At 43.9% G+C, this 27,583-nt stretch overlaps 1 protein-coding gene across 1 annotated transcript in view; it reads left to right on the forward strand.

The window, feature by feature from the left end:
* EFNB2 (ephrin B2) overlaps positions 1–27,583 on the forward strand; it is a 42,814-nt gene that overhangs the window by 11,367 nt on the left and 3,864 nt on the right. Inside the window, exon 2 of the mRNA XM_004577360.2 lies at positions 10,245–10,528. Coding sequence (XP_004577417.1) covers positions 10,245–10,528 — 284 coding nt within the window. The remainder of the gene's footprint in view (positions 1–10,244; positions 10,529–27,583) is intronic.

Genomic DNA, 27,583 nt, shown 5'->3' on the forward strand with positions numbered 1-27,583 from the left:
AGGGATGAAAAGGTACCATTGTTGCATTAGTATCTTGTGTTTCTTGGGTACCTGGTAGACATCATTTATTCCAACTAGCAGCAATTGTGTAAGGCATTTACCAGGTACCAGCTGTTCTAAATGTTCCTGAAACTTCATGCTAACCATAAGCTCCTTTTATCATCCCCATGAAACCATCAAGGAGACTGAAGTCAAATGGCTTAATGAACTTAACTATATATAGTTAATGGATGGATTTGAACCCAGGTTTCTGGGTGCTGTGTCCCTCTTAATTCTCTACCATTTTATCCTGTGAAATAATGAAGTTAGGGTGTAAATAAATTAAATGTGTGCTTCCTCAAAGCAGCTGTTCACAAGATGGGTGAGAAGAAATATTGGGGTATAATTCTTCCCTTATCCATTTTGATTTGTAGTTGCTGTTACAATGGACATGCCATCTTAAGTAAATCTTTGAAAAAACAAGGTTGTGTGTATCCAATGGAAACAGAATAACGATCAGCCCACTTAAAAGAGACAGTTAATGCAGCATGTGTTATTTATGGTTTTCTTGAGTATTACTCCTTTGTTAATATTTTCCTCTTAAGAAATTTAAGCATTTGACTACTTCTAGCTGGGAGAAAAAGAGGTCTGATTTTGGAGGAGGGTTATTTTGGTTAGATACTGAGATGTCAGGCTGAGGGGAGAGTAAGACATCTTTTTCAGAGTCTAGTCACAATTAAATGCCATTTTATTTTGGATTTTGGGATCCATGCCAGCTTCCAGCTTGTCAGAGCTGAGAAGACTCAAATCAAGTCCAGGCCTATTTCTACAGCAAACTGGGATTCTGGCACCTTGCCTGCGGATTCATTCAGTACAGCCCATCTGGCTTTTGATGTTCTGCAAGTTTGGAGCAGTTTGTTTAAGGAAGCTGGGGCTGCGGGCGCTGGGGGCCTGAGGTGCTCTTGACTGGGTGGCGCCTCTTGCCCTGTGCTTCTGCTGTGCCCATTATCTGCTCACCTGGGAGCCACGTGGGCCGGAGTCGGCAGCTCCCAGCCGTCATGCCTTGGAGAACACGGGCCCCAGCACATCTCCTACTTCCCTTTCGTTCAGCCGCCCCCTGCCTGAATACCATAGAGCTTTTTAACTCCTGGTATTTCAGGTTTCTGGCCAGAATAATTTCAGACTGTGTGTGGTAACTGAGCAGGAAATAATGCTAACAGTGGCATGACATTCACATTTCTATAAAATGCCCAATTTTGGGGTGATCTGTACTGTAAGAAGGCCACAGCCCAAACCTGTCATACTCTTGAAGTTTCAATTTTGTAGCCTCCTCTCGCTCTCTGCTTCTCTGTCTTCCTCTCACCTCTCTGTTTCCTTTCTCTGTCTCATCTCTCTCCTTTTCTCTCTTTCTCTTCCTCTGCCTGGGCTGTAGCAAAGTCACAGAAGCTCAGGAAGATGTCACCTGTCATTTGTCTTTATCACTCTGGCACTCACGCCTCTCCTGCTCAGGTGAGGGGAGTGTCTGGGGGGCAGCCATTCACCTGCCTGGGAAGCACTTGCACCCAGTCTCCTGAACTGGGTTGAAGGCCTTGCAATGATAGCCTGGCAGGGAGAGGCCCGAGAGATTTTATCTCTCATGCTTTCCTTACTAATTTATTCACTTTCATCACACAAACAGCTACTGAGCTCCCAGTCTGAGGGGGAGGGGAGACAGGCAGCAGAGGTCCACAGTGCTGGAGCAGGCGGGCGTCTCCTCCGTGCAGACTCCCTCAGCGCTCTGCCCCAGCAGAGAGCAACACCTTCATTTTCACAAAATGTGAATGAATGGACAGCATTCCCTGAGATTGAAAACCAAGTGTGGCAGTAGGCGAGGAGGGCTGGGCAGGGCCGATCTGCAAGGCGCATGCTTCCTGACTCCGTGTGGTGATGTCGCTGTGCACCCAGCAAGAGGTTCATTGCATCTTTTCAGGTTTTTAAAATGCCACACCACTACCCGTATGATTTCCATATGCCTTTCATCTGTACGTGGTTTTCCCCTCTTGGGTAAATGCGCAAATGAATGTGAACGCCTGTTGTCTAAAACAACACAGAACCAGCCAGCAAGGAGCTCAGAGCTTCCTTCTCTGTGAAAGCCCTATAAATAACATGGGTCCCACCTTCCTTTATAGACTCTTGCAAAAAGCCTGGTTTGAAACAAGACTGTGCAGGTGCAGACAGATTACTGTTGGGAAAGGAGCCGGCAGTGTCTCTTGTCTCCAGGCTTATGAAACCCTCGCTTCGAGAGCGGAGCTTGCAGGACAGGGCCTGGCATCCGTGACATCACTCCCTGGCTCCGCTCTCCCACTGCATGGCCCAGCTTCAACTTTACAGGAGGGCTTGATACAGATTTTTTGTTTTGAGTTAGGTTGTTGACGATTAGTTTTAATTTCCTAACAGAAATCTGTCTGGTCTCTTTTAACCTGTGAACAGAAAGGCCAGAACAACAGCTGCGCATCACTGAAATTTGGCGTGTAGATCGTGGAAGTGTCCGCAGGAGGGCTGTGTTCCTGCAGATCAGGGAAGTGTCCGTACGAGGCGCCTGTTCATCCTCGCTTGTTACAGGCCTGCCCCTCTGTGAATGACCGCAGCAGTCAGGGTATAGATTAAAATGAAGTAAATATTTGTGTCATTTTCCTAGGGAAAAAATGCATAAACTATGAAGAATACTTTCCTAGAGCATTTTAAAATAAAATTCGCTTTAGTCACCACCAGTGTTTTGAGCATGATATCACAAATAAAAAAACCAGATTAACATCAAAAGGAGTCAGTTTTCATTCAATTGTGCAGCACTGTAGGCTGTGAAATTTAATATTATTTTGACTGGTACAGTAACTGTAGAGTGACAGAGGGAAATGGATGAAGTTTAAATGCAAGTGTGCCCACCAGCACACGGAGACTCAGTGCACGCTGAGGTCGTCGTGCCAAGAATTGGCCCTGAAGTTCTGTCGTTACAGATTAGTATTTGATAAATAAAACTTTCTGCGGACTGTGGTTTAATTACCCTTTTTGCTGCATATGTGCATGCGCAGGTGGCGAGACACACAATGGCCTCACCTTGCGGAGTTGTTTAACTGGTTTGTGCACTGTGGGCTCCCCAGGTATTTGGGTTTCTGTGCTTCTCATCTTGCTTTTTCTTGAAAAGATTGGCCTGTCATTGGTGTGAAGTTTGAAACCCACACGCCCACTGCCTGGCTCCTGGGCTAGAATACCGTAATGGGCCCCCATTGTGTGGCTCACTTTTAGGCCCCTCTGCTTGTCCCTGAATAAATGGGGTTCATGTTGCAGATGATATTTGTTTTAGAAAAAGTGTAAAAGAAGGGGCACCTGTGAAAACAGGCGATTGTTCCAACACACATATATATTCAAATTAAAGCCAGGAATGTCCATTGCAGCCTCCAGTTACTGCCTTATTTTGGGAGGCAGTTAAAGCCGCAGAGAAGATGGTGGTGCACTTGCTTCAAGTTTAATGGTAATTGCTTGTTACTCTAAGCCTTGGTGTCTGGTAACCTCATTCTCTATGAACCTGACACCCCCTTGCTACTCCCCACGATCTCTCCAGTTTCAAAATTAAGTCTGTGTAGAGACTTGTTCTGATGTTACAGTGCAAAAGGGGGCAGTAAAGTGCCATCCACCAAAAAAGGGAAAAAAATTTACCCAGCATTTCTTATGGGAGCTATTGCTCCTATCTTTCTGGGGCCTTGCTTTTATTTACTTACATTAAAACAAAGCTGTACTGTTTGGGACCTGTGAAGAGTATCCTACTCAGGTGCAGCGCCACCTGATGGTGTGTGCCATCGCATTCACGTGATGTGTGCCCTCAGCTGCACACGGCACTGTAGGGAGGAGCCAGTGCTGTTCTGGCTCCGCAGGGATACACAAGGTTGGCTCGCGCTGATCCAGGACAGGGCTCTCTCCTCCAGGAAGAGGGGACTGGAAAGACCCCGGCCGACTTTCTTCAGACTGTCCTCGGGCAGTGTCTTGCTCCCCAGTTCTCACACTGACTGCTCCTCTTCCCTGTTGGTGTTCACTAGAAGAAATAGAAGCATTTGATAGGGAAAGTGCCCCTTTTCCAGCGCATGATAAACTCAGATTGCTGTTAAATCACAACAGTGGCTTGGGAATACTCATGTGACTTGCTGACTGCTGGGAAGAGGCAGGGATTCAGGTTCCTTTAACCAGTAGCAACTCCCAGATTTAGGCATTGTGAGTAAACATAAAATACAACTATCCCACATTTTTTTTTTATTATTTGAGTAAATAGGTTGTATGTTGCTCTAGCTTTTGGAGTACTCATAAACTGATATCTTATATAGGCCCAGTTCAGACTGTGCTTCCTAAAGAATTGCATCAAAAGTTTAAAAGTCTAAAGGACTGAACTATTTGAAATGCTTCTTTATAAAGTCAGACTTAGGAAAACTACTTCAAGAAACTGGTACAATTTTTTTCCTTTGAAGCTGTACATTAAAATAATAATAATAATAATTTGACCTGCTCATAAAAGCATTGAAGGCTTATTGTTAAGAATTTTGAAAGCAAAAATGGTAAAATCTTACTCTAAACCCCCCATGCAGGGGCCGCAAAGCAGTTGCAGATGCAAACCCGTCTCTAAAGTTTGTCTCTGCAAGCAGTAACATGAGCTACATGCATGTGGCTGCTTTCTACCGAGTTAACACACACAGTCCTGTGTCAGTGACAGGTGCATTTTCTGAGATGCCTGGTCAAGGATTTCATCCTTCATTCAGCATCAGAGTGGATACACACAGACTGAGCTGCCTGTGATGTCACGGGGTGAGGTCAGCAACCCTTCCACAGTCCACATGTCCAGCACAGGCTGAAATGTCATCATGCCCTGCGGGGCTGTACTCTGAGGATTTATTCTGGAAGGAAAGACAGCATAAAATTAGTTCTCTGTGGAAAAGTAAAGTGCATTCTCCCCTGATTCATCATGTCGTCAGCTGTTTGCTGCACACAGAGCTTCCTGCCCCACCTCCTGCCCACCTCCCTCTTCCCCCCACCAGCTCCCCTTCATGTTCTATACATCATCACAGCACAGAAACCACCGTGTCCAATGTGCGAGTGGCTGGCCCTGTCTCCCAGGCACACGGCACCTGCTCAGATGATGCAGCAGCATTAAATATGTCATTCCCTTAGATTCTGCCTGCCCTATATCAGGTGGCAGTGGCTGTGCCTGAATTGACACTTAGTGGAAACTTTTACACAGCATTTCTGAGCGACACCTTCATCAGGCTGTCAAGAAGGGCTTCACCTGGCCCTGGTGTGTGTGTGGTCACAGACACTGCTTGTTGCTGTCTGTTCCTCTGTGTTCTGACCTATCTGTCTCAGCTTGACGTTTGCATTCGATTGCTGACATTTTTACCCGCTTTTGGATGGTAACTTGTCCACATGCATCCTTTGACCCCCCTCCAGCCCCACTGGAAGCACTGGAAGTGTGCGTCTGGCCAGAGAATAGTGCAGATGTGGCGTCACAGCGTGTAAAGGGCTGGGCACTGAGCTCCCATTGGCTGGGTTAGGGATCACTGCATCATGCCAGTATTTTAAACAAGCACTGATTTACAGTGGGAGTGAGAACTTCTGCTGAATTCTTCATTCTGCCATGTTCTAGTTGATTAAGAATGCTTTCTCACAGTATGACTGTGAAGAATTTTACAGTTATGAATGCAAAGTTGAAATGTTGAATTTTTCAGAGATCTAATTTAGATTACTAAAGACTAATGTCTAATTTAGATTATTAGATTTATCCACAGTATTCCACACAGAGGTATTACAGTCTAGTGAATAACCTTTTAAAACCAATGGGCTAAGTTCGATGGGTAGTCCATGGGTAAAAAATATGATTGTAGTATCAGATAATTTCACTGCAGGCCTGTTAGCTTTGGCAAGCCTGCTGCAGAATGTCTGGATTTTTTCCACATCCTATTGTCTCCATGTCGGATTCAAAGTCATGACATCTATTGTTGTGCTTCAGAATGATTAATTGGGAAACACCATAGGAGTTGCCTGTTTCTGCTCAGTGTAGCTCGCTTCCCATAGCATCAGCCCTGACTCCCAGAGCAGGCACCAGTGCCCCGGGGGCTGTCCTGTGGAGTGTGTCCCTTCTGACCTGGGAGCCTGGCCCCAGGCTGGCTGTGTTTCTTCTCTTCTCTGCAACCTGAAGCATTGTTGCTTGTCTTTGCTTTTCATTTGGGTTACATATCAACAGACTTTGGAACACCTGTCTCTAACCACCTTTTGTTTGGGTATTTTAGCAGTAGCCTTCCCATGTACGGGAGCCTGGCCCTATGCTCTCTTGGGTTGCAGGATGAATATTATCCCAACACCCAGAAGAAATCTATGTCTGCATGCACCATGAGCCAGTTGTCATCACACTGTTCTGCTCTGAAAACGTTTTCCATGCCCGCGTAGAGTAAGTGTGTTGAAGAGTACAAAACATTCAGGATGTAAGTATGCTATGTCATCTAACTTGTCCATGTTTCTAAACAATCTCAAAGGAACAACAAACAGACACTCCCTGGTTACAAAAGCAGAGCTCTGCTTACTGACTTGCTTGTAACATATAGGACTCACTGTGTGTCATTAAAAAAAAATGGCATTACTAAGAAACTCACCATGTTGGATTTTCATATACCTTCTTCTGTTTACATAAATTGTATGAAGTCCATCTGTAATTCTCAATGTAATACATAACATAAACATGTAGTTGGCCTGTTTCCTTCTTGTCTTCTGGTTCTTGGCCTCCTGGGGGCAAGGCGCAGACACCAGGTGGCCCCATCATGGGCCATGACCATTTCAGAAGCAGCCGGCCTCCTGTGGCACTCGCGTGCCTGCCTGCCTGCCTGCCTGGGTGTTGGCTTTCTCTTGATGTTCTTTCACTTCATGGCGTATCTGTGTAAAACTTGATTTAGAGAAACATGTGTTGCACAAAGCCATGTTTATGCTTTAATGTGATGCAGCGAGAACTGAACGTGTGCAGGAAAGGGGGGGTTTCCTGTCTTGCCCACAGGGCCCCAGCGTAGCATCATCTGTTTTGCGTGTTAAGTGCCACGTGTGGTGCTTACCCGAAGATAACATGATGGAAGGTGCTTTGATCCTGGCTTAACCAGTAAGGGCTTAAAAGCAGCAGTGTTCTGAATGCGGTCAATTCCTCTGCATCTTAAGCAGGGTGAGATTGTGGAAGGTTTGATACTAAGAAGTTCTTCAGGAAAGAGTTGGGCTGACCTGAAACACTACCATGCCATCTGAGGCCACTTCAAGGTCCTGGCCATTCCACCTCTGATCCAGCTCCCTGCTTCATGTCCTAAGAAAAGCAGCAGGAGGTGGCCAGTGTTCTTGGGTTCCTGCCACCCTATGGGAGACACAGATGAAGCCCCTGGCTTGAGCCTGGCCATTTGGAGGATGAATCGGCAGATGGAAGGCGTCTCCCATTCTCTCTCTCTCTCTCTCTGCCTTTCAAATAAATAAGTAAATCCTTAAAGAAGAAAGTAGTGTGAAACACTCCCTGCATAGCTCCTTGGTCTCTACTTCTCAGTACACACTGACCCCCAGCTCACAGTAATTCTCAGAGTTCTGTCAAGCCTGTGTTCAGTACTGAGTTGAGATTTCTGCAGATGTGAGGGTCCCCTTGTTTGAAACCTGCATGCTCTCAGAGAGCTGCATTGCTGATTCCTGCTGGTGGTCAGAGAGGCGGAGGCTGCACGCAGTGCTGCCCTGGGCAGGAGGCTTACAGCTGGGACTCTTGGCTCGGTCACATTCTGTCCACAGGGAAACCGTGATGTGCCATTCAAGTAAACGGTATGTTGCTTATAGATGCTTAAAACGTGGGTATGTAAGTAACCCTATAGGACCCTTTTACATGGACTTTCATAAAGAAGCCAAGATTTTCACAATTTCTTTCAACACTTGTCAGTGGCAAATGATGAAATTCTTATATAATTTTTTTTGTACTCTGAATTGTGAAAGGTGACTTGATAACTGTGACTCACTAGGAATAGTGCCTGTTGTCATGTTTACTTTTTACAAACATAGGGAATAAGCTTAGTTAGCTGCATGTTAGGCACAGGGGTAACCCTGAAGAGATAACAGCTTGGGAAGGGCTAGAGTGCGTTTTCTTCAAACAGGCAAATGGGTGGGAAAGGAAGTGGGTGCATCTGGCCAGGTCAGGATCCTGAATTCGGAGGCCTGGGAGGCTCCCAAAGAAGTTGGACAGCAAACCTGAGTACCCAAACGAGGAAGAAAAGGGGTTGCTTCAGCACCCTGACCACAGCCATGCGGTGTGTACCAAGCAGTCCTTGCTGTCGCCAAGACTCACCAGATGACATGTGAATGAGCAGACAGCATGGGAAATGTTGGGGCCGGAATTGCCCCCTGGATATTCTAAGCGCTGATGTCCTGAGAAGGCCAAGGAATGAGACCCACGAGAAGGGAAGTGTCAGGACGGGGAGGAGTTTCATGCTTCAGCAACTTAGTTTGTGCTTGTGTGCCTCAGTCCTGGCGTGTCCATCTCTGGCTGGGCAGGCGGGTCACTGAGGGCAGGGCAGCCACAGTTAGAGACAGCCACAGACTTTCTTGTGCGCCCTTCCTCGACAAACTGGCCTGTGTTTTCCTCATAATGTTGAGAGATTTCTAGAGACAAAGCTTGGCCAAGTTCATGAGGCTGAGCAAATGCCCTGGGGAAGAAGTTCAGATCCCAGGAGTTGAACTTTGGGAGTCTCTCTCCATAAAACTCTGACCAGAAGTGTTAGAGTGAGGCCCTTACGAGTGAGCAGTGATTGGCACCTGTCAAAAGTTCTAGAGAATTCAGCAGTACACATGTGAATGCTCTAAGTTTGCTGTTGTTGCTTTAAAATACTCATTTTGAGTTCTGTCTCAAAGATTTTTATGCGAAATGACTCCCCCCATTCAGTGCTTGTTCTTTTTGAACGAATGTTGTATCTTGATTTAAAAACCAACTCCCTCTCCATGGAGTTGTTCAGTAACATTCCCCAGAAAGAACAGCAGAACCGCAGAGACTGGCTTTTCAACATGAACCTACGATACAGTTTCTGGTAGGTTTTATCCCGCTTCAACCACTCTCATGCACTTTTCAGATAATTAATTCCATTCATTAGCATAAACCATAAGATCTTACCTTAGTATGGATTCAAAATTGGGGGTGCCTGTCCCCCAGGCTTTCTCTCTGGGGGTGAATTATGATCCGCAGTCTTCACGGCTGGTGGGCGTCCCCAGTAAAACCAAGCTTTGGGTTGGGAGGGGGTGTTTTGTTCTCCAGCTTTAGTGTTTTGATGAGCCTGCAGCTTGGCTGCTTGGGGGGAGCTGGGATTTCTGACAGTGTGAGTGTGTTCATCGGGAAGCTCTTGTTTCAGTTCGTCAGAGAAACTCCCCATTAAGAAGGATCTTTCAGCGGCTTGTGGAGCCAGGAAGAAAAGGAGGAGGGAAGCTCTCTGCCATAAGCACTAAGGGTATATTGTATCAGTAGTCTTCAGTTCTAAACATTTGCTTCTAAGAATTAATTGGAGCAAATACATCTCATGGGAGGGGGAAGAGGAAGAGTTGTGGAGCAAGGACAGTAGCTGTTGTCCCTGCAAGTCGAGGACTCTTCATTTTGCAGCTGAATCAATACTAAGACTAATTATTTCTGGTTATCCTTTATGAGTTTGTAAGACATTTCTTTTGTTCTTCGTAATAAAAAACCCATTGTTTGATCAGTGACTGACTAATTATGATAAGTAATTCGAAACATTCTTGATGAAACTTGTCTGTTAATTAACATCCACAGCAAATGGAAACTAACAGGACAACAACGTGTTATTAGTACCTCCCCTGTTCCCTGGAATTGACAAGATCTCTCTGTGGCATGCCCAATAAACTAGAGCTGCCAATGGTTAAAAAATAACAAACAGGTGGGAAGGGCTGACTCACCATGGAGGAAAAGTCATTGTAAAGTTACACAAAGGAGTACTGAAATATTACAAGCAAGGGGGCGGAAAAGAAATGTCAGCAGGTTGCCTGATCCTATTGCCTAGAGGGAGGAGAGCTGCTGCTTTCCTTACTTCTTTACAAGTCTGATTCCTGAATGCCGTCATGAGCCAAGAGAATTGGTAAATCAGTGTGGTGGTTGGGAATGCTGGCACTGTCTGTTGTCTGTGTTGTGACTGTCGTTACTACTGTGAATTTTTATCAACTCAATGGCGCTTTTTTTATGCTTTTAGATTTCTACCTGGACAAGGACTGGTACTATATCCACAGATAGGAGACAAATTGGATATTATATGCCCAAAGGTGGACTCTAAAACTGTCGGCCAATATGAATATTATAAAGTGTATATGGTTGATAAGGACCAAGCAGACAGATGCACTATTAAGAAGGAAAACACTCCTCTCCTCAACTGTGCCCGACCAGACCAAGACGTAAAGTTCACTATCAAGTTCCAGGAGTTCAGCCCTAACCTCTGGGGTCTTGAATTTCAGAAGAACAAAGATTACTACATTATATGTAAGTATAGTTCTGTTCATTAGTTCTATTGACATTAGGATAAACTAACTAGGTTTGTATGGTTTTTGTTTCCCTGAAATTATTGGTGGCAAGAATCTTTGATGAATAGTTGCCCATTTTTTGGTTGTTTTTCATTGAAACCTTGATAGATTTTAGGACTCTATATTAGTGATGTTGATTAAATATAAATACCCCAAAGCGGAAAAACTCTTAGAATTCTTGTAGTATTGAAATGAATGGATTATGTGAACATGCTTAGCATCTCTACTAACAAAACCATTTTTAAAGACCTTTGGTGAGATTTTCACAGGTGAATATTGAGCAATGCCTTTCTCTCCACCCACCCATCCATTCTTCATCTACTCATCCATCTATCCATCCATCCATCGTTGCACCGCCCAGTGTTGATTCTGTATCAGAAGCTGTGCCTTAGTGGGAGGGGTTCCACAGCAAGCAGTGGTAATGGGGTGTTTGTCTCATAGACTTACCTGTCCAGAGAGGATGGAGCCCAAGGGTTAGAAGGATGAGGGTTCCAGACAAAGCAGCATTGTACAGGGTCAGTTAAAACCACAATCAAAAGAAGGTAAAACTTGGGTTTGTTCAATGAATTATCCGCCCTCCCCCAACCAAATGATTTGATACATTGTTTCAGGACCAGATGATATGTAGCCATTGGGTGGAGTCTGAAGCTAATGTCAGGGCAGAAAAGGTCAATGGTGTGCACACCCCTGGGTGCCTACTGTGTGGTTACCACCTGCTGGTGCCAAACCAGGATTATTGGCAGGGCCCTGGGGTGTGTCAGAGTGAAGTCTGAAGGTCTGAGAAGTGCTTGTATCATCCCAGCAGTAGAAGCCTGCTTCTTAATTTTATTTTATTTTTTTTTCTTTTTGGTTTCTGGTTATGCTCATACTTTAGTTGGGATCTCTGTTGTTTCTGTAGACTTTAACTCATTAGGGAACTGCCAGCTGCCGGTCTGGCTCCCCTCCCCCTTGGTGTGCAGATTGCAAGTCTAGCTTTTTCAGTCAGCATAATTTACTGAATACTTACATGGTGCTCTGTATTCTAATAATATTTATAAACACATTAGCAATAGAAATAAAGGTAGTTATGGATACCTGGCTATCTGAAGGCATTTGAGATTTTATTTTGAAAGACAGAGTGGCAGAGAGTAGGGGGAAATGGAGAAGTCTTACCAACTGTTTTAATCCCTGAATGGCCACGGTGGTTAGGGCTGGTTCAGGTCAGAGCCAGAGGCCCAGAACTCCGTGAGGTCTCTCACGTGGGTAGCAGGGACCCAGATGTTCGGGCCGCATTCTATTGCCTTCCCAGAACATTAGCAGGGAAGCAGGGCAGCCTGAGCTTGAACTGGCTGGCTGATGAGAGCTGCCAGCATCGCAAGTAGCAGTGTAACGCAACGTGTCACCATGCTGACCCCTGAAAACTTAGGTGTACAGCCAGCCGACTTAATATATACAGACTAGTTTACTAAGAAAGAACGGGTTGATTATGTATTTAAAGGAACAATTATCATAAAACGAAAGTGAAAACGTTCTAAGATGAAATGGAGCATATGGGATAGTAAAGTATACAAAATAATATGACAATCGTTGAAAATGCAAAATAATTATGAGACAAAAAAAAATGAAGACCTTATGCTTTTGGGAACCAAACAATGTTTCTTCGTAAGACTTTTTTTATGGACATTAATGTTAACCATGACACTTAGAGAAAACCAAAACCAACCTCTTCTGAATGCCTCGGGAAGGGTTGGGGGAAGCTGAGGTGCCTGCAGAGTGGGCGCAGTGCAGATCACATGCCCTTGTAGTCTGTGACTTCATCAGGATGGCTTTGTGAATTCAGCATTCCCCTTGAGTCCAAATAGAATTTCAGTGAACAGAAAGGGTTAACCTTTATTCAGAAATACTGTGCAAGAAATACAAGTTGCTAAATGATTTACCAACATCACTGTCTACTGTAGTCAGCATTTAGTAACTATTCTGTCATTGCACGAGAGATTTGTGTTAGCAGCACAGTTTAAATTGTAATTACTACTAATCTAAACCTTAATGGCATTTCTTACAATTGGGGGAAACTTGTTGTACCACATGAACTGGCTCATTGCAGGTGGCTGAGCTGTTCTGTCCTCAAGAATTCGCCTTACCGTTAGGACTTACAGTGTAAAAGCCCACTGCAATAGCCTGGATGAAAAAAATCTTAAAACAGAGTTAAGGGCTTCCCTCTTGAGACAGCACAGAGCAGTGCTGGTTGGGAGACTTGCCCAGGGCTGGGTCAAATTTCCAGGGCTCAGACAACTGCTGGCAAGTCCAGAGAGGTGTGCAGCAGGGAGTTAGCACATGCGCCACATCAGGGGCTTAAGCCAGGTATTCAGATACTGGAAACATAGACACCAGATTCTCACCCTCCCTGCAGCAGAGGCCACAGACATACTGATTTCCCTTGAAAGGGAAAGGAAATGGAAAATGAGACACATTTTAAAGAGTTTTAAAGATTAATGTAGACTTTGCATTGCTTCTTCAGGAATCCCAAGGTACCGAAACAATTAAGTCACTAATTTCCATATCAAACAAATACACACACACAGTCACAGAAGAAGAGGACAGTTTGGAAGGGCAGTACATTCATAAAATACTGTAAGGTAGCATAATGGAAAGTAGCAGAAACACGTGCATTTTCAACACGTCAGAGCGTTGATTTTAAACAGTAGGTTATGTTGACGCTCGGGTTGCAGTGAGGCATACTTCTCATGCTTAATTCAGAGTCTTAGTGTCTAGTTGATTGGCACCTTCACACCTGTAATTATTAGGAAGTTAATGACTAGTATGTGTTGGTTTATTCCCAAGGGAAGGAAGAAAAAACATGAAGGTGTATAGTAGTGCTTGATCTATTGCAATGGAGAGTAATCCAAGCGGACTCAGTGTTGTGTATATTCCCTGCCTGAACAGCCTTTCAGACAAATTAGGCCAGGATCCCAGTTCTAGTTTCTAATTCTGCTGCCTAATGAGAAAGTCACCAGTTCTTGGAACGTGATTTCTGTGTCCTGAATCTTGTGTTGTTGCTGGTGTTCTGGCTCATGAGGCAGATCTGTGCAGCCAGTGTGGCTGAATGTGCACATGCAATAGAGGCCCACCTGCAGTGTGGTTCTCCAATTGCTGTACATTCTCCAAAGACAGCACATTTGATTTGTAGTGTTACCGGGCTTGAAAGATAGTCATCACAGTTTGAGTTTTAAAAGTAAGTATTAACTTTTCATTTCAGCTGTATTTTTAAGCCCCCTGAAAAGCCACTGAATTCCTTTAGGCAGTAACATGACATGACAATGGGCAACCTCATTAATCCTGCTCCTAGATGATTATTCGCCTTGACATGTGGTAAAATGATATAAATGGGCTTTCTTCATGTTTCAAGTTGACTTTTTTAAATGACCTATTTCAATAATTAGCCATGGGCCTAATTTGCATAAATAAGATCTCCCAATGTTGAGATAATGCTAATGAGCATATGGTCTGAAAGCCTCCTGTTTGCATTGTATTTAGATCGTTGATCCCCTTCGAACTGTGGGTAGGATCTTGTGTAACTGAGAGTCGTTATCCCTTCAGTAAGATTTCAGTGTTTGTGAAGCACCTGTGGTGAGGGTGCCCATTTCCAAGACAAGCGCATCTTAGACCTGGTCGGTCCTAGCTAAGAAAACGTGTCTGTGCTTACAGCCTGCGTCGTTGAAGCCCTTCCTGTGCTGGATTTACGGGAGTCAACAGGTGGTACGGAGGCACCTAGCTTCTGTGCTGAAGGTTCTGTAGGTGGGTTATCACACCTTAGCTTAAAGCCCCACGGAGCACTGAGAGAGGCATTTTGATCGCATAGGTCAGAGATGGAAGCAAAATGCATGCCATTGTGTAACTCATGTATTTATATATTTATTTATTTTGTTTATTTTTATTGGGAAGTCAGGTATACAGAAAGGAGAGACAGCGGAGAAGATCTTCCATCCATTGATTCACTCCCCAAGTGGCTGCAACGCCTAGAGCTGAGCTTATCTGAAGCCAGAACTTCCTCTTTGTCTCCCTCGTGGGTGCAGGGTCCCAGGTTTTGGGCCATCCTTGACTTTTCCCAGGCCACAAGCAGGGAGCTGGGTGGGAAGCGGGGCAGCTGGGACAGGAGCCGGTGCCCATATGGGATCCTGACGCATATAAGGTGAGGGCTTTAGCCACTAGGCTACTGCAACAGACCTTTTTTTGTTTAAGTACAAAGCTATTAAAGAAAGTGATATTCATAGAGCATTTTCCAGTTTTAGCCTATGGGATTTGCATTATTCTGCAGGTCTGTTGCCAAGATAAGGTCTTGTAGCATAGTCAAAAAGTCATGCTTTTCCAGTATTTTTTGACTAGAAGTTATTCTGCACAGCCATACTCCAGGGGGTCGCAGTGATCTGGCGGGATCCCTCACTTCCCATGTCTTGGCAAAGTTTTCTGAAGCAGGAATTACCATTTCTCAGGCTCCCTGTTGGCTTAGCTGTCTTGAATTCGTTTTTTGTTTTGTTTTTTTGTTTTTTTAAGCAAGAACCTGTAAAACTGGAAGGCTTGTCAGACAGCTTTGCTGTTTTGGAGGGTGTATAATTCCACTTCTAAGCAAAATCGTAGAGTAAAACACATATATGTCTAACAAAACAGTATTATTTAAGAAGCAGAACAGAACAACAGATTCTATATTTTTGCTAAGCATATGTGTTTTCTGTTTTTCTGCTTTGATTTATTTATTTCTGGGGTGTAGGTATGGCAAATGACAGTAAACTATACTGAATGTACTGTAATCTCTTTCCCTAGAAAAACAGTTAACGGCACTCTTCCAAGTGTGTGTTTCATATAGTTATCCTCTGGATTATCAAAGGGTCCATGGGTTCTACAAATGGACGATATACTTTAAGTATTTAATGGACTTTTTATGTGTGGTAAATATAACAAAAGCCAAATTTTCATCATTAATTATGATCAAGTTCAGCAGTGTGGCAGCATGGACGTGTTACTTCTTCACTTGGCGCACTGGTTGGTGTTGCCGACATTGCCAAGTTAAAGCATTTAAACAGTTACTTAAACTTTTTTTTTTCCATCCACAGTGGTAATTGTTGTGGTAACATGTTCATCAGAATCTTGCCAGAATGTACAGCCACACAGACATGGAGAACCACTTTGTATGTGTGTGTGTCTTTCACAATGCCAGCATCAAGCTGACCCAAAGCTGGGAGCCAGGAGCCTGGACTTGGGCCATCCTCCATTGCTTTCCCAGGCCACAAGCAGAGTGCTAGATCAAAAGTGGAGCAGCCAAGACAAGAACTGGTGCCCACATGGGCTGCCAGCAACACAGGACAGAGGATTAGCTTGCTGAGGCACCAGGCTGGCCCCTACAGAATTTTTTAAAATGTATTTATTTATTTATTTATTTATTTATTTATTTATTTATTTATTTGAAAGTCAAAATTACAGCACTAGATGGAGAAACAGAGAGAAAGTTTTCGGTAGTTTACTCCTCAGATTGCTGCAAGGGCCAGAGCTGGGCCAATCAGAATTTAGGAGCCAGGAGTTTTATCTGGGTCTCCCACAAGGGTGCAGGGGCCATCTGCTGCTGCTTTTCCCTGGCCATTAGCAGGGAGTTAGATTGAGAGTGGAGTAGCTCAAACATTAAGCAGCGCCTGTGTGGGAAGCTGGTTTGGCAGGCAAGAACTTGACCCAGTGGGCAGCTTTTACCTGAAGCTAGCCCTGAGAACCACAACTTAGCACAGGAACTAAGTCTGAGTTTGATAATGCTGGGTGATATTCTATACTTCAGTTTTTCCTTATTTTTATTTGAAAGGCAGAAATACAGACACATTATACAAACACACGCACACTCATACACACAGACCAACCTTCTGTCTGCTGGTTCACTACAGAATGATTCAACAATAAATGGATAGATTTACAGAGGGCATAAGCACTTCTGTCCACTGGTTCACTCCCCAAATACCTCCGAAGCCAGGGCTGGGCAAAGCAGAACGCAAGAACCTAAAACTCTGTGGAGGTCTCTCAGGTGGATGGCAAAACCCCTTGTACTTGAGCAGTTGTCCCCTGCCTCGCAGGGTATGCATTGGCAGGAAGCTGGGATCAGAAACAGAACCAGACTCAAACACAGGAGCTCCAATAGGAGAAGGAATCTTCTCAAGCCATGTATTTATCACAGTACCAGCTGATCAATCGAGTCATGAGTTCTTGAGTATCCATTTTGCACCTGCCCTGTGGAGTTGATTGAGTTTAAATGGCGTGGGATATGTGAAGTGCATACTGGCATGTTTCACAGAGCATATTAGAACAACTGAAAGTTGACTTTGAAGCACAGGGCAAGTGTGAGGTGGAAGGTGAGACATCCCTGGGCCGTGCTCCCAGTCGGAGGACTTGGAAAAGATAGCGGCAAGCATCCTTGATTTGAACTCGTGTCCTATAGTAAATCGCCAGAGTGTTTACAAGTTAGAAGATCTGCCTTCTTGGGTGTTACAAACATTCCTTTGTCCCTGGGCTGCTTTTCTCAAGAAACATGCATTGACAAATCTTTTTGTTCTTAGAATTGCCCACACTTGCTTGTTAACTGATCTTTTGTTTGTAAGACCCAAAAGAGACAGATGGGGGAGGAATTTTCAGATACATATAAACATTTTTCCCACTTTCCATTTCACCAGCCTTGCCAGGATTTTTTCTCAGTTCTCTGTGATGCAAACAGAATATTGCTTTTTTTATTATTGATAATTTCACTAGCAGCCTAACATAGTGAGTCTGCTACCCAAGGGAGAAAATGTCAGAATTCCCTTATCACCGAGAGTAGCTGTAAAAGCACGTCAGTTATTAGTTGATCACAAAAAAGTTGTTCCTTTTTTTTTTTTTTTAAATAATATGGGCTCTTTTGCCTATACTGAAAGTTCTCCCAGAGTATATCAGGAAAACTCCCCATTGAATTCAAAGAGAATAAAGCTGAGTTCTTTTCACTTAAGGAAAAAAAGGTCTGGTTGCTGCCTAATTTGAGGTTGTGATGAGAAACTTCTAGCTCTCAGGTCCAATGGAGTTAGAAAGAAATTTGTCCCAGGCCATTGTAAGATGATAAGGTTATTGTGGGTGGAGATTCTGTTTGCATTGAATGGTGTCATCTTTTGCAGTACTGATAGATTGTCTCATCTAAGGCTGGACAAATAATTGCATGAATACCATTCATTATTCCCCCCAAACCCAAGGAAAGGGTAGCATAACTGTGGCTATTAAAGCTAGGAGGAGTTGCTGTAGGAGGGCAAGACTTAAAGCCGTCTATGCAGAGTTCGTGTAAGAGCATATGAGAAACGAAGGAGATTGCTTAGCAGAAAGTAGGATGATTTAGGAATTGCCCAGAATAAAACTGCCTTTATTATTTCATAAAATGTATCTTAATATCTCTAGCCTCTGTATGTATAGCTTTTTAAAGGTTCACTTAGATTTATAAATAATTGAACAATACTGGAGACCTAGTACAAGCATAAAAGAGGACAAGTTCTTTCTTAACAGCCTTTAAATATTCATTATGAAGATAAAAATTTAAAGCCAAATAAAACACTTAAAAAAATAGCCGAGAGGCATAGACAGGCATAAAAAAGATTACTTTGAGAAAATTTATTTATACAGTTCTTACAAGTCACACATTTGTTCCTAAAATTCCAGTATCTCAAGCTAGGTGTTTGATCACTTAGGGAAGTGTGTGGCAGTCACATTCTCTTATCTCACTTTCAGGTCTAAAAACACAAGTGACAGAAAAGCTTTCGCTGCTGTAAGTTAGTGTGAGGTGCCTAGTGCATGTAAGAGGTGAAACTCAATCCGAAATGTAAGCGGTAAAGCCTTGTCCATGGCCGTTGGACCCTTTGACCAACATAGACAGTGTATGACAGTATCTCCCATGTCATGCATGTAGCATGTGTAACAATAGTTAAGATGATCTCATGGCATGCGTGACACCTACACCATGACAGAAAGAAAGAATACATACACACAGGTGCATATGTAACAAGCCTGAAGCTAATATACCAACACACACAGCACCACATTGTGATAATACAGAATATATAAATATGTACTACATACACAACAATAGTAAAGATATTTGCCAGCATACGTATAGTACCTATGTTGTGGTAATAAATAGCCACACACATGCTGCAGACACAGTAATGATCGAACTGATACATCTAACCTACATTATACCTGCGTTATGATAGTAAAGAGAGAATACATACAGACTAACCCATAGCAGTAATAAAGCTACTAAAGCAATATACAGAGTGACTATATTGGATAGTAAAGAGAAGATAACGACACACACCCTGCATACATACCAAGACTAAAGCAGCCCATGTCTTGGGAGCCATCAGCTGTCGTTTATATGCCTTCAAAGTTGAATAGGAAAATACTGCAGAGTAGTAGCAAAGGAAGAGGTCCATTGGGAGAATGTGATTAATCATAGCAATTTGTGACATGTTCTAAATTTTCTTTTTTTGTCAGCAATTAATTCCATTTGTTCAATAAAACTATACTCTTTTGTGTTTTTATGACATTAAAATACCTTGATCCCCTCAACTAAGTAGGAAATTGCTAGAAAAGTTATTTAAAATATACACAAAGAGAGGCAATAGGAAACTTCAGCTTTCCTTAGCCAAGTGCAAGTGCTGCAGTTGTTGGGTGGCTGCGTGGGCATGTGGGTGAGTGGACTGATGGACATTCCCAACCTTGAGAGGTGTGTAACTGATCTCATTAGGGAAGAGCCAAGCTATGTCCCTAAAACACACTGTGCTTTACAAGTGGCTGTTTGCATAAAGGTAGTCTCCTTTTGTTTTTTTCCCTGATGTAAGTCAGAAGATGAAAGTATTCTCTCACTGAAGCAAACGAATGGAACATTGCTCTGGATTGTCAGAATCCATGGGGCATGTCCCTGAACAGAAGAAGGTTCATGTGTGGGGCAGTGCGGACAGTGGCCCTCTCCGAGGTCAAAGCAGATACCATCATGTCCATCTGAACGTGTGAGATTCCCAGCTGTCTGCAGACATGAACTCAGTCACTGGTCAGGTCCCCCCTCCTAGGGATGAACTCCGCCTCCGAGGAACGTCCTGCACTTCAGTGGTGTTCCGTTCGCAGTTCCAGGTCATTAATATCATTGCATGCGACTAGCGATTAGTTGAAGGAGGTTGAGTTGGAAGTTTGGCAGTGTGCATCCTATCCTCATGGACCTTCAACTCGGGCCCCTTATTGATGAGACAATCCTGTATCGTCATAAGAATGTTTTAATGAGGAAGATGGTTCAAGCTAGAGAACAGGCGAAGTGGGGTTCGAGGAATAGTTCACCCCAGCACATGATGTTTCATAGTTAGAATGCTTTCGTTAGATATTATCATCATCCCTTGACTGGGAAGTTCCATTTTTAAAAATCTGTATGCTTAAATAAAACTAATAGACAATAGGGAATTATGTTTTATCTTTAGAACTCTGACATCATTCTTTAAAAAGAAAGCAGCATATGAGTTCAGTCATTACTATCAACGTGGTCATCTGGCCAACTATTTTTAAAACAATTCTTTCTAAGTGAGTTATGGCCATCTTAAAACTGACTGCTATGGAAAGGCAATGACTCTTGCACCACTGTTGATCAGATCCTCGCTATATTAACCTCACACAGAAGCTCCGTAAGAAAAGCTCTCTGGAAGCCTATGAGAGGAAAATGCTAATAGATAGAGATAGAGATATAGAGATATGTATGAATGACGTCATGCTGGATTTTTCTGCTAATGAGAGGTGCCACCTGCATAAACCATCATACCGTTTAGCAGTAAACTCTCAGGCTCAGAAAGTGGTGTTTTTCTTCAACAAAATTCATTAAAAACCAAGACAACAAGATGTTGAGAACAATGTTGTTGGCAGGTGGGGATGATATTTTGAAGTAACTTTGTTGCTTTAAGCTTGCTTCTGGTAAAGAAAGAGAAGTGGGGTAGGGTGGGTGGTTTATTGCCAGAATTGTTTAATCCTCCTCAGAAAGGGATGAGGGGATCGCACTGCACCTGGAGAGCCTCCCTTGGCACTTCCTGCTGGGCACACACATTTGCACACAGTGGGGGCTTGTGCACATGCCTGCGCTGCTTTGTCACTCTGGATGGATGGAGCCCTTTGGACTGCATTGTCAGAGGTTTGGCCTGTCACACGCAGTTGAATGTACACATCTGCACACATGGGTAGACGCCTTCTTGACCTTTGCAGGACTTTGCAGGACTGTTCTGAATGTTAACATTAGCCCTTAGCATGTCCAGTGACTCTCACTTGGTTTTCAGGGGCCAGGCTGGTATAGCAATAAACTGAAAGAATGTGTTACATATATGATGCTGATTGCTTTATCTTGTGACCTTAGCATGTAAATAATGCAATAGGCTAGTGTCTGGGCAGGCGCTCCCTGTTACATAGTATCCTCATGCCTCTCCCTTCCCAAGTAAAAGTGGCTATGGAATCTCTGTCATTAAAATGTTTTAAGTGCATACACCAGAAAAAGCTTTCAAAACGCTTAGCAGCCGACAGGCTGCCACACACTCAAAAGCTGCTTATTTCAGACCTGGCAATAGAATATCCTATCCTTGTTCTTGATGCTGAGCAAGCAAAACTATGCCATTTTATGAGGGGCATCCATTTATACTTGATCTTGGTATCTTGGCTCCTTTTTAATCCTAGGAAACGAGAGATGGTCTAAATTGTGACTACACGTTTTCCAGCTCATTTCTGTTTAGTGGAAAAACTGATCGTGTTGTGTAGAAGTCACAGAGGCTAAGCCAGTGATTACTTCTCCATGCGTGACTTGCTGCTTTAATTTTTCAAAACACAGCATAGCAATGTGGTTTTAACTCAAGTGATTCTTCCTCTCATCCTGGAACATTGTTTCCTTGGGTGAGAAATTCACACGTCCTACAGCACTGATAGTTTTACACTATTTGAGCTGTTCCCTGCATGCAAAATAGAAGTTAAACAAATGTCAGTAAGAGTTGGCTCATCTAGTCAAGTGGGAAGCTTCTTAAAAAGAATTTTCTGGTGAATATTTCAATGTGTGTGTTTTTTTCAATATAAAATTGCTGTGTATTTTTCTTTTATAAATGAACCCTTCAAATTAAAAGATAAATGTGGTGGCCCAGACCTGGCCATTTTACGCATTTGGGTAGGGAACCAGGGGCTAGATGGAAGATCCTGGTTCACCTGTCTTTGTCTTCTCCCCCACTCCGGCTTTCAAGTAAAGGGAAAAAATTGCAAGTTTGTTTAAAGATCTATTTATTTTTATTGGAGACTCAGGTATACAGAGAGGAGGAGAGACAGAGGGGAGGATCTTCCATCCATTGATTCACTCCCTAAGTGGCTGCAACAGCCAGCACTGAGCCGATCCGAAGCCAGGAGCTTCTCCTGGGTCTCCCACATGAGTGCAGGGTCTCAAGGCTTTGGGCCATCCTCGATTGCTTTCCCAGGCCACAAGCAGGGAGCTGGATGGGAAGTAGAGTAGCTGGCACAAGAATCAGCACCCATATGGGATCCCGGTATGCATGCAAGGCGAGGACTTTAGCCACTAGGCTGCCGACCGAGTTGGGCCCAGATTGTAAGATTTTTGACAAATTCTAATGTAAAACTACAGAAAATATACTCACAAAAGAAAAAATATTTTTTTCTTCTTTCCTCATATGATAGTTTCTATTTCAGAAGTTTTACTAAATAACTTTAAAGAAACACACATCTCTTTATGTTTAGTGTGAAGTGAACACTACTGTTTCCAAGTTTATAACCTTTCTGCTTCTGATTTCTTAAGGACTAACCATGGCAGTTGATGCATTAAAAACACTGCTCTGCATTCTAGGTATTTCACCCTTTGTACAATGTATCAGAACAGGCCTGACATTTTGAATTTAAGTTGATATCAGAATGTTAAGTAGCTATTCCCGGGTTGCATAGTCACATTAAGCAATTACATTTTTATCAACAACCTGTGATTTAACATTCCTTTTGTTGGTGGTGGTGATGGGGTTTTGGTTTATTGGGTTTTTTTTTTCTTTTTTTTTTAATTTTATTGTATTGTTGTTGACAATCTTTACGTATTTAATTGTGGTTAAAAAAAAAAAGGTTCAGGGGGTATAGGGAAGTGGGTAATACTGTTATGTCCATATTGTTTCCATGATGTATCTGAGGTAAAGGGGGATATTGAGGGAGAAGCCCCACCCGGTTTCCCGCCCACCCCAAGTCCCGGATGTGGGGCATGCTCTGAGATATGTGCTCAAGTGGTTATAATAGTTCTCCACTTATGAATCACTGCCAGTTTTGCTCGATGAGGTCATCCGCTGATTGATATGGTCCATCATAAAGTCTCCGTTTGCCCCATATTTCGCTGCCAAGATATAGCTGAGATGAATGATTGACCTGTTCTGTCTTCTGTCTTTTCTTGGTTAGAGTTCTGAGTCCAGCAGTTCGATTGGGAAGATCTCCAAAGAAACCTTGAGGTATTCCCAGACCAGGTTCTTGTATGTCCTAGCAAGCACAGGGCCCGGCACGGGAAAAGCCACTGTTCCTGCTAGGACAGGAGGTGAACTGAGTAGGGTTGGCTCAAGGACCTCCTGGTTTATTGTTATCATTTGTTTTTGCCATTCCAAGATTTGGTAGCCCTGGTAGAAGAAAGCAGTGACCTAGTTGGTGGACCACAGTGACTGTTTAAGTCTTGGTCCTGTTTTCCCTGTTTCTCACTGGATTAAGCTTTTCTAGCGCCTCTGTTGCCAGGTAACGGGATAGTCAAAAGCACTGCTTGAGCCTAAGACAGCCGACATGGGTTAGCCAGGCCTAGGAAACCATGGTGAGAGGGACCCGCCCCAGGATGGTTGGGTGGGAAGGCCCTGCCCAAAGCCAGTGTGATGTGGCAGAGGGCTTTTGGAAAATGCCGTTTGTTAAATGATCAAATGACAGTGAAGTGTGTCGAGCACAGCTGTAGGGAAGGGTGAAGTTTCCATCCTTGCTTCTCGCGCTTTCCCGACTCTCTGTGCTTATCCTCCGTCTGTCTGATGTGCTCATGCCTTCATCAGTTCCCTAGCCTATCCTGACACTAGCCCAATAAAGCTCTATTTTAAAATAATTTGAAATGTTCTCCATAGTATTAGTGGTGTTTCTTGAAGAACCTAAGATTTTCCCCGCACAGTTATGCTACTGTTCTGAATATTTTGTAGCACCTCATCTCGTAGAGGAGGCCGTGTATTGACATAGATGCGGCAGTTTGGTTCTCCATGGGGTGACATCTTAGTTCTGACCACAAGTGCAGAACTGGAAATTGCCCTGTGAGGTCTGTGTCCAGCCTTCTAGGGCCAAGCAGTTGACAAAGACAAGTTAAAATGTAACTTCCTCTCCTTGGAGATGAACTGGAAAATGCAGCCAGAAATATCCTGGCCCTGTGGTCTGCTTGACCGCTCATGACTGTCTGCTCCAGGTAGGAGCTGCAAACCTCCGGGAGGCCCCGCTGCTGGCCCTGCGCTTTTCATGTGCCCCCACTCACGCAGTGCCAACTCAGGGAACTTTTTTGCTGAGCAGTGGCCTCTGGCCAGTGGAAACCACACCCAGGAGGGGAGACAATGCAGTGATTTCTACATATTCACTATACGCAAGCAGGTCCTTGAAGCAAAAGCTTTTAAAAGCAGGACTTAAATGCCCATGTATCTTTATTAAGCCTATTTTCCGGCTGCTTAGAGAAACTTTTCTAGTGGTTTTTAATTTCATTAGGTCTGTTATTTCCCTGGGCCAAGGGGGAGAAATGCCTGGGCACTAAAAGCTTAGGTGCAACAATGTTATTTTTCTCTATCTCCCAGTGATTAAATGCAATTTCATCCATTTAGTAATACTGTGATTGTGGCTGCATTAGATAAAACTGGTAGAGAAATACAAAGCAAAACTGAGCATGAATGCGATAACAATTTATTTTTACTCTTTCTCTAAGTTAAAAATTACATGTACATTCAAATGAACAATAAAAACAATTGCAAAATTGTCTCCTGAAAAGGAAATAAATTTTATTCTCCAGCATTAACCCATTTCTGTTATTTTTCAAAATCAGCCGTTAAGCCTACTAAAGCTTCTGGGCGAAGGGCTGCTGCAGGAAAAGTTGAAATCTGAACCTTGTGGCTTTACCGCAGAGCCGACTGCCAGGAAAGACGCACAATCCGGATAGGACATTCTGGGCTGTGTCATTGTTCAAGGTCGGGTGTGGGGACCTTTAGACTGTGGTTCCCAAGGAGGGTGTGGTAGGGAAGAAGGAAGTGAGTTTTTCACTGTAGGAAATCGTATTTCTGTCAAACACAAAAGACCCTGAAGTCCTTCTGGATTGTTCTGCTGGCCTCAGGAGTCTCAGTCAGCACTGACATGTTAAAACACAGTTTCCTGTGACAGTCCTGTGACTGCCTAGATCATTGCTAATTCGTAAAGGACCCTCCATAGTAGAACACTTAGCAGGATTTCAAAGTTGAGCTCCTTTTGAAATCAGCCAAGCTAAGATGTGACTGGAAAAGGCCCTCAGGAGCTCGGAACCTTCTGGGCTCATAGCCCCATGCTGGCTGGCCCTGTACTGTCCCCAGACAAGCCATGGAAGACCTGGGAGAGGGGGCAACATCTGAATATCATCTCTGCCCCATTGAGGACTTTGCACATGTGTGTATGTATTCCACTTCCCAAAGGAATAAGCAAGTTTCAACTCTTTAAGGTTGAAAAGTAGATTTACTCCTAAGCAGCACCGTCTCTCCACTTCCATCTTGCAGTCTCTGGATGCTGACTTCCCTTCGCCACTGACACTGCCTGTCCCTGGAGTCCCCTGTGTCCTGGGGTCATGGGCCTGCAGGCTGAGTCACTCCTCTTGCCGGCATCCCATTTGCTTCTACTTTGGCAAAGGGTAGACAGGTAGTTGCCACCTCTGTAGACATGGTTGGGGTCATGTTTGCAACAGACTAAGCTTCACGTACCTGCATCAGCCTGGCTGGTATTCACTTAACACTGTTTTGTCTGTCTTCAAATTCTGATTCTTCCCTCCTCCCCCGCCGCTCCAAATGAAAATACACTAATCTTTGTTCTTTTTTTTTTTTTTTTCATTCAGTACTCTGGCCTCTAGGTCTTCTTTGCCCATCTACCAGCTCCACAGTCAAATCTTCAGTAAGAAAAGATTCATCATTTAACTTTAGCTTGGGGTCATCTTTTCATGGAGGGTGTGTGTGTGTGTGTGTGTGTGTGTGCGTGTGTGTGTGTGTTAAAACACTGCAGTTTCATTTGAGTTAAGTAAACTAAACATTTGAAACCATTAGGTAAATAACAGTATCAGATTTCTGCTTTTTTCTATATGAAGTCATGTCTTAATTTAAGGAAAAAGACACATCCTGTAAACACTGCATTGAAAATCTGAGTGCTATTGTGAAACTGTCCCAAAGTGGCGCCAGTTCCTGGACAGCCCCAGTGCCCGAGGTCCTTGGGGGAAAGGACCCTTCACGATTTAGGCACCCGTTTGGAGCAAGCAATGGAGGAGGGTCAAGAATTGCATTTAAATAGAGAAGAGCACTTGTTGTGGCACAGCAAGTTAATATTCTGTGACACCAACATCCCATACTCATTTGAGTACTGGCTGCTCCATTGCAGCTCCAGCTCCCTGCACCTCGGATAACAGCCAAAATGGCCCACGTCCTTGATTCCCAACCACCCACAGAGCACACCCCGGTAGAATCTGTGGCTCCTGGCTTTTGCTTGGCCCAGCCATTTGAAGAGTGAACTTGTGGAACAAAGATTTCATTCTGTCTCTTTCTCTCTGTCATTCTCTTTCAAATAAGTAAAATAATTATTTTTAAGTTAGTCCTTTTAGAGTCCCAGAAGCACCCAAGAATTTTATTTGTTGCCTAACTGCTGAGTATTTTGTCAACAATCCACAAGGCGAATCCTGTTGATTTCTTGTCACACACCCTTAAAAAAAAGGCATCCTTAGGGAGTCTGTTGTCCAGATTTCCCAGGAAAAGCTGAGTCAGCAACCCCAGAAGAATGAGCTGCAGTTGTGGGACTGGGCCTTTGAGAGAGCAGCAGAGTGGTTTAGGACAAGCAGCCTTTGTGTTTCAGAAGGACAACAGAAGCAAAAGTTGATTCTTCCCAATGACAAGTCACTAGGTGCCTTTTCCCAGGGGGTATAATCGGCAGGGCTTGTTTGCTGACCTACACTTTGGTAAGCAGCTTGGTTAAAAGAATGATTCGGCGATTTCTTTCTGCCAGAGCGGCTGTCCCTTTTTCAGGCCCTGTCAAAACACATGACTCTGATAAGCAGAGTAGGAAATGATTGAAGCAACAGAAATGTATATGAAACACTTCTGCTGCTTACCCCTTGAACCTTAGAGGACAGAAAGTGTCGAACGCTCCCTGCCACCTTTTTTCTCCTGGAGCGGGAACTGTAATTGAGAGCCTGTTCCTCATTCAGGCACCTGGCAGCCTGGCTCTCACCATGTTAGGGACAAAGCCATTCCGAGACAGAACTGTAATGTGGTTAACCAGAGAAGAGCATAGGCAACTGTGGAAAAATCCTGAAGGCTCCTGCTGCAGCCCCTCACTGCTGTGCTGGGGAGTTCTCACCCAGGCTGCCCGGAGGCCTGGCTGGGCAGGGCGTGTGGCCAAGCCCTCTCCCGAGCCGCCATCTTCTGCAGCCACGAGCTGTCCTGAAGACGGAAGACGGTGGCCAGGGTTGACAGTGGTGACCAACCCACATGCGTTCTTGTCTGTTTCACAAAATGGTGGGAAGTCAAGTTCTTTTAAAGGCCCGGACTTTCATGTGCACCCTAAGTATCTGTAAGGCTGGAGAAGGCAGAAAAGGGGGCGTGGGATCACGCTTCTCCCTCTGTTTGCACGACTTGGATGCTTGACAAGCAGAGCATCAGGCTAATTGTTCTGGAAGCAGGAAATCTGTAGCGAAGGAAGCAGGTGGCATGCAGCGATCACTACG

Source organism: Ochotona princeps, chromosome 12 (assembly GCF_030435755.1).
Source record: "Ochotona princeps isolate mOchPri1 chromosome 12, mOchPri1.hap1, whole genome shotgun sequence".
NCBI classification, from domain to species: domain Eukaryota; kingdom Metazoa; phylum Chordata; class Mammalia; order Lagomorpha; family Ochotonidae; genus Ochotona; species Ochotona princeps.